At 37.3% G+C, this 7,678-nt stretch overlaps 1 protein-coding gene across 1 annotated transcript in view; it reads left to right on the forward strand.

The window, feature by feature from the left end:
* The window catches only part of RAPH1 (Ras association (RalGDS/AF-6) and pleckstrin homology domains 1), a 73,485-nt gene that overhangs the window by 8,502 nt on the left and 57,305 nt on the right, over positions 1 to 7,678 (forward strand). Inside the window, exon 3 of the mRNA XM_007936020.1 lies at positions 798 to 1,303. Coding sequence (XP_007934211.1) covers positions 798 to 1,303 — 506 coding nt within the window. The remainder of the gene's footprint in view (positions 1 to 797; positions 1,304 to 7,678) is intronic.

Here is a 7,678-nt window from a genome sequence, read left to right on the forward strand (position 1 = left end):
TTGAACCGCCAGCCTTCTGGTTAGCAGTCAAGTGCCTTACGCACTATGCTACCAGAGCTCCCATAGTTCCCAATAGCTCAAGATAAAAACTATGTGCATATTTTTTGCTGGATTTCTATATTTCTTGATTTATGCATTATATTACTAACTTGAATTATTACAGAAAAAAAATTTAAAAACTGAAATATTTTTCTACTTGATTTATAATAATTGACAAAGTATAGATTTAGTTGGAACTGCTAACAAATGTATTTGTATTGTTTTTTTCACTGGGTTTAAAGTCCAGTGAAATTGTTAGTAATTTTAAAATCAACCCTGTGGCCTTTATTTCACACACTCTTACCTAGTCAGCTTTATAGTGTTTGGAGTTGACAGTCCAGTCTAATTTTTCTTTACACTTCTCTTTTTATGCCTTCACTTCTTTCAGTCCTAACATCTCTACCAGGCCAATGATCATATCCACAGCTTATTAAAGGTTCTGGTAAATGTTGCATTGGGGTGGGGGCAGGTAAAACCAGGGAACAGTAAAAGATTTTTGCATTTTTTTTGGTCTTTCAACTCATTATTTATTTTTCTTTGATGACAATAGCACTTAAAAAAGATGAACTGTTTCCTTCTAAAAATGTCTCTTGGAATTTAAAGCAAATAACAAAACTGTTACAAATACTTTATTTGATTGGCTTTTTACCCAATGGCCTAAAATCTTTTTCTTCTTTCCTTGCGTTTAGTAACTGATTTATAATAGAATGTGTAAGTTTTGATTCAGTGTGTTCCAGAAGCATGTATTTTCATTGCAGAAGCTCTGAATCAGGGAGAGACTGTGGATCTGGATGCCCTGATGGCCGATCTTTGCTCTATAGAGCAGGAGCTCAGCAGTATCGGTTCAGGAAATAGTAAGCGTCAAATCACAGAAACAAAAGCTACTCAGAAATTATCTACTAGTCGGCATACATCAAAACATGGCACCTTGAAAGGATTGTCTTCTTCGTCTAATAGGATCACTAAACCTTCACATGCCAACTACTCTCTGGATGACATCACTGCACAGTTAGAACAGGCCTCTCTGAGCATGGATGAGGCTGCTCAGCAGTCAGTGCTGGAAGAGACCAAGGCCTTAGTAAGCAACCAGCACAGAAGAACAGCATCCGCAGGCACCGTGAGTGACGCTGGCGTGCGCTCTCTCAGCAGCTCCTCCCGTTCCAGCGTCACCTCCGCAGCCTCTAGTATGGACTCTTTGGATATGGATAAAGTAACACGCCCTCAAGAACTGGATTTGACACATCAGGGACAACCAATTACTGAGGTAAACAGATGGAACTTTTTTCCGGGTATTTTAGTATTTATGAGGCTTTGTACAGGGGAAATGATACTACTTTCTTATTCTACACTTAAAAATTCCATTTTTAAAATTTGTGAAAGATACCCCTGGGTTAAGTTTAAAAATTATACTACAGTAAGAGTATATTACTAGATATGTCAGTGGCACAAAGACAATTGAGATTTAGTTTTTTGTTCTTTGGTTTTTTGTGTTCGTGTGACTATTTACAAGTCTTTGAATTAATGTTAGTCGTTTCACTGATGAAAAAATTCTAAGTATGATTTTTAATTGGTGACAATTTGCAAAGTCATATCGTTATTAAACTGATAATTGCTTTTTAATGCATGCTTATTTTAGAATAACAATTTATGAAGAAAAACACTGATATCCCCATTGTAGGCCTCCAAGACTCTAGTTTTCAGTAGGTTATAATAATCTTCTGGGTTTATGCATTTTATTATCAAAGAGTCAGTGAGGTGTAGTGGGAAGAATACTAGCCTTGAAATCAGAGAACTTGCTTCTAGATCCTCCCTTCCCCAGCACACACACTTCAAATGATATCTAATGGTATTAATGGCCCAGGATACCAGTATTCAGTGGTGTAAGATAAAACTGTAGGGTGGGAGTTCAGTTGACAATAAGATTTGGTGAGCAAAGCAGAAATAAAGCAGGGAAAGAGGTTAAAACCATTTACCACCTGTGGGCCTTTAAATGAATTATGTTACCTCTCTGAACATAATTTCTCATAAGTAAAATGGAACATTAGAACTTGTTCTGCTTTCCTCATGGAGTGGTTCAGAGAATATGATATGATATGTCATCAGATTTTTAAAAAGTGAACTTTTTCTGGGTCTCGGGGGGGTGAGGGTGGGGGAATGGATTTGTGATGCAGTAAGTTTAGCAAAAGCTGAGTTTGGTGAAGGTGAATAATACATTACTTGTCATCGAGGAGATGACTAGTCAGTCATAAGGTAGGAACAAGAAAGAAGAAAATCAGTGGGGGCAAAATAAAGTCAGCTTTTCTAGTAGGCTTGTGTTTACAGTGTTCACTGATACAGGGTGAAATAATCTATTAATGAATAATCAAAACTAAAGGAAAAAACTGTCAAACATTGGTTAGGGGATTGCAAAAAATTTAAAATTCATACTTGATATAATTTTTTCCCTGTTGATTTAGTTCTTTAGATTAAAATTCGATCAGTCAATAAATCTTGGTATGTAGCCATGTGTCTAGCTTGTTTTTTCCTTTAAATTTTATTTATTTTGTTGTTTTTATTGTTGAGAATATGCAGAGCAAAACATACACCAATTCAACAGTTGCTACATGTACAGTTTAGGAACACTGATTATATTCTTTGAGGTGTGCAGCCATTCTTAACCTCCTTTTCTGAGTTGTTCCTCCTTCAATGACATAAATTCACTGCCTCCTAAGGTTCCTATCTAATCTTGCTGTTGTCAATTTGATCTCATATAGTTTTTAAAGAGCATAGTGCTCAAAAACAAACCAAATTCACTGCCATCGAGTAAATTCTGACTCATAGTGACCCCATTGAGTTTCTCAGGTGGTAAATCTTTACAGAAGCAGATTTTCCCCCCTTTCTTCTGTGGAGCGGTTGGTGGGTTTGAACCACCAGCCTTCTGGTTAGCAGTCAAATGCTTTAGGCACTGCGCCACCAGAGCCCCTGATAATGTTCAAGGCAGACCTTTTTTAAGTAGTTGAGCTGCTTATTGTTGGTTTCAGGATGACTTCAGAGGATATTTTTGGTTAAGGTTTAAAGATTGTCTCAGGGTGATAGTTTCAGAGGTTAATCCACCCTCCATGGCGCCAGAAGGTCTAGAGTTCATAAGAATTTGAAGTTCTGTTCTGCATTTCCCTCCTTTTGATAAGGATTCTTCTATAGACCCTTTGATCAAAGTGTTCAGTAATGGTAGCTGGGCACCATACAGTTCCTCTTGTCTCATGGCAAAGGTAGAAGTTATTCATAGAGGCAATTAACCACACATTCCATATCATCCTCCTATTCCTAATCTTCTTTCTTCTTCTGTTGTTCCAGGTGAATAGGGGCCAGTTGTTATGCCTGGGAGGCGACTTGCAAGCTGCAAGTTTTTAGGACCCCAGGCACTACACAACTAGGAGGTAGAACAGAAGGGCTAAATGCATTATTAGGCCAATTAACTAAGATAACCCATGAAACCATTACCCTAAACCTCTAAACCAAGGAACCCAATCCCATGAGATGTTTGGTTGTATGTAAACAGGCTCAGCAGGTGTTCTTTTTTTGTTGTTATTTTTGTAAATATATCTATCACAGAACTTTGGCCAATTCACCTTTTTACAGGTATGTAGCTTATTGGCAGCAATTGTAATCAATGCTCTTTTTCTAATGCCATTGACCCCCCTTTTCCCCTTCTGTCCTGCCCCTAGTTACCACTACTAAACTTTGGCCTGTATACATTTCTCTTGTCTTTTTACATAACTGAGGTCATTCAATAGTTGCCCTTATATGATTGACTTATTTCTCTCAGCGTAATGTCTTCAAGCTCCATTCATACTATAGCATGTACCAAGACTACATTCTTCCTATTAGCTGAGTAGTTTTCCACTGTATGTTATGTACCACATTTTGTTTATCCATTCATCTGTTGATGGGCATTTAGGTTGTTTCCACATTTTGGCTATTGTGAACAGTGCTGCAATGAATATTCGTATACAAATCTCCTTTTGAGTATCTGCTTTCAAGTCTTTTGGGGATATATATATATCTCAGGAATTACATATGTGTGTGTGTGTGTGTATATACACATAAATATATCTACGTGTGTGTGTGTATATATATATACACACACATACACATATATACATATGTATTTGTATACATATATGTATAAACCAAACTCACTGTCATCAAGTTGATTCTGACTCATAGCACTGCCTTTGGGTTTCTAAGGTGGTAAATCTTTACAGAAGTAGGTTGTCCAGTTTTCCTTCTGAGGAGTGGCTGGTGGGTTTGAACCACCAGCCTTCTAGTTAGCAGTCAAATGCCTTAGGCACTATGCCACCACAGCTTCTTTATCTATATGTAATTCCCAGGTCATATGATAGTTCTTTTATTTTTTGAGGAACTGCCATGCTGTTTTCCCCAGAAGCTGTGCCATATTAAATTACCACCACCAACAGTTACAAGTTTCCGTTTCCTCACATCCTCATCAACATTTGCTATTTTCTGTTTTGTTTATAACAGCCATCCAAAAGGGAGTGTAATGGTATCTTATTGTGGTTTCAATTTGCATCTCTCATGGCTAAAGATTCTAAGCATCTTTTCATGCGTGTCGTGGCCATTTGAATGCCTTCTTTGGAGAAATGTCTGTTCATGTCCTTTGCTGATTTCATGACTGGGTTATTTGTCTTTTTATTGTTAAGTTGTCAAAGTTTGATATATATTTTGGTTATTAGATTCTTGTTGGATATATAGTTTCAAAAGATAGCTGCCTAGCTTTTCTCCAGGTCAGTGGAAACAAAATAAATTACATATGGTAGTTTGGAGATAAACTTGAGTTGTATTGTTTGTAAAGAGTTAGCAAATTACGTGTATCTAAGGAATAGACTTTGGTTTATTTAAAATGAAACTTTAAAGTGATATATATTCTATAAAAACTTGAAAAACAATTTCTACCTTCTGCTACCTCAGAATTATATTTAGTATGGACATCTTATGTGCTCTTTTATGACTTTTAGATTACTTGCTGGAAAATGGGCAATATTTTTATCAAGGATATACTCTTTTGGTTATTATGTGTTTTATATGTTGATATTTCTTCTTTCCAGTCAGATTAATTTTGAGCTGGGTCAGGATTATGAAGACTGATTATAAATTCATCATTAAGGATCTTTTAATACGTGTGTGTGTGTGTGTATCTTTCCATCTGTAAAATATACTCACTATGAAAGTTCAAACAATAAGAACATATAAAATAAAAGGTAAAAAGTCCCTCTCTCAAAAGGAGTCCATTTGGTATCAGGGCCTAGCATTTAAGCAGGAGGCAGGGAGACCCTAGGGGAGAAGATGGCAGTTCCCTCAGGGAGCAGGTTCCCCCAAAAAAGTCTACCTTCATATGTGGTATTTTGGGGCAAGAATGCCAGTATACAGTAGTATAATATAAGACTTTAAGGTCAGAGTTACATTGTGTATAAGGTTTGGAGATTAAACCAGAAATAAAGTAGGGAAAAGGGTTAAAGTCTTAATCTATCCAGCCTGTTCTCCTTTGTGTTGCCTAGAGTGGGATAGAAAGTGATCTAACAAACCGTGAACTTGGTTCGACACATTTTTTTCCTGTGTGTAGTCTGTTCTGATACAAATCAAAAAAACTGAAGCAAGCTTGTTTTTGTTAGGTGCTGTTGTGTCAGTTCTACCTCATAGCGACCCTATCTACAGCACAACAAAGCATGGTCGTAATTCTGCTGTGTTTGAGCTCATGCTTGCAGCCACTCTTCCTCTTTTTCACTGACACTCAACTTCATCAAGTATGCTATCCTTCTCTAGGGACTGGCCCTTCCTGATAACATGTCCACAGTACATGAGATGAAGTCTTACCATCTTTACTTCTAAGGAGCATTCTAGTTGTACTTCTAAGACAAATTTGTTCATTCTTCTAGAAGTCCACAGTAATACAGTATGCTATGCCAGTACTGTAATTCAAAACCATCAATTCTCCATTGGTTTTCCTTACTCATTTTCCAGTGTTTGCATGCATATGAGGGGATTGAAAATACCATGGCTTGGGTAATATACAGTTTAGTCCTCAAGGAGGCACTTTTGCTTTTTAACACATTCAGGAGGTTTTTTGCAGCAGATTTGCCCAGTGCTGTACATCATTGACTTCTTGACTGCTGCTGCCATGGCTGTTGATTGTGCATCCAAGTAAATTGGAACCTTGAGAACTTCAGTATTTTTTCCATTTATCATGCCGTTGCTTGTTAGTTTAGTGGTGAGGATTTTTGTTTTGTTTATGTTGAGGTGTAATTCATACTGAAGTCTTTGATCTTCATCAGTAAGTGCTTCAAGTCATCTTTACTTTCAGCAAACAAGGTTGTGTCATCTGCGTATCACAGGTTGTTAATGAGTCTTCCTCCAATCCTGATGCTGCATTCCTCATGCAGTCCAGCCTCTTGGATTATTTGCTCAGCATACAGATTGAATAAGTATGATGAAAGGATACAACCCTAATATATACCTTTCCTGATATTAAACCATGTGGTATTTACATGTTCTATTCAAATGACTGCCTCTTGGTCTATAGGTTCTTCATGAGTACAGTTAAGTGTTCTGGAATTTCTATTTTCACAATGTTTCCCATAATGTGTTATGACACACAAAATGCCTTTGCATCGTCAGTAAAACACAGGTGAACATCTTTCTGGTATTCTCTGCTTTCAGTAAAGATCTTATGTCAGCAATGATATACCTCCTTCAACATCCTTTTCTGAATCTGACTTTAATTTCCAGCAGTTCCCTGTTGATATACTACTGCAACCATTTTTAAATTATCTTCAGCAAAATTTTATTGCATGTGATGTTAATGATATTGTTTGATAGTTTCCGCATTCTGTTGGATCACCTTTCTTTGGAATGGGCACAAATATAGATCTCTTCCAGTCAGTTGGCCAGGTACCTGTCTCCTAGATTTCTTGGCATGGATGAGTGAGTGCTTCCACTGTTAGTTGAAACATTTCAGGTGACATCCTGTCAGTTTCTGATCTGAAGCCTTGCTTTACACCAATGCCTTCAGTGCATTTTGAGCTTCTTTCTTTATAACATTGGTTCTTGATCATATGCTGCCTCCAGAAATGGTTGAACATTGACCATTTCTTTTTTGGTACAGTTACTCTGGTGTATTCCTTACATCTTCCCTTGATGCTTCCTGTATTGTTCAATACTTTGCCCATAACATCTTTCAGTATTGCAACTTGATGCTTGACTTCTTTCTTCAGTTCTTTCCACTTGTGAAATGCCAAGCATGTTCTTCCCTTTTGGTTTTCCAACTCCAGATCTTTGTACAGTTCATTGTAATACTTTACTTTGTCTTGTCTAACTGCCCTTTGAAATCTTCTGTTCACCACTTTCACTTCATCATTTCTTTCTTTTTTTTTTAATTGTGATTTGGGTGAAGATTTGCAGTACAAATTCACTTTCCATACAGCAGTTCACATACACTTTGTCTCATGACATTGATGACAGTTTACCACAATGCAACAGCTCCCCTTCCACTTCCTCCCCATAGTTACCTCTTCCCAGTGTCCATCTCTACATGCACTCCTGCCCCCTGAGCTGTCTCCCTGTGCATAAGCAGACCTTCTTTCTC

This window comes from Orycteropus afer, unplaced genomic scaffold (assembly GCF_000298275.1).
Source record: "Orycteropus afer afer isolate SDZICR_OR568_19922 unplaced genomic scaffold, OryAfe1.0 scaffold00002, whole genome shotgun sequence".
Lineage (NCBI taxonomy): Eukaryota > Metazoa > Chordata > Mammalia > Tubulidentata > Orycteropodidae > Orycteropus > Orycteropus afer.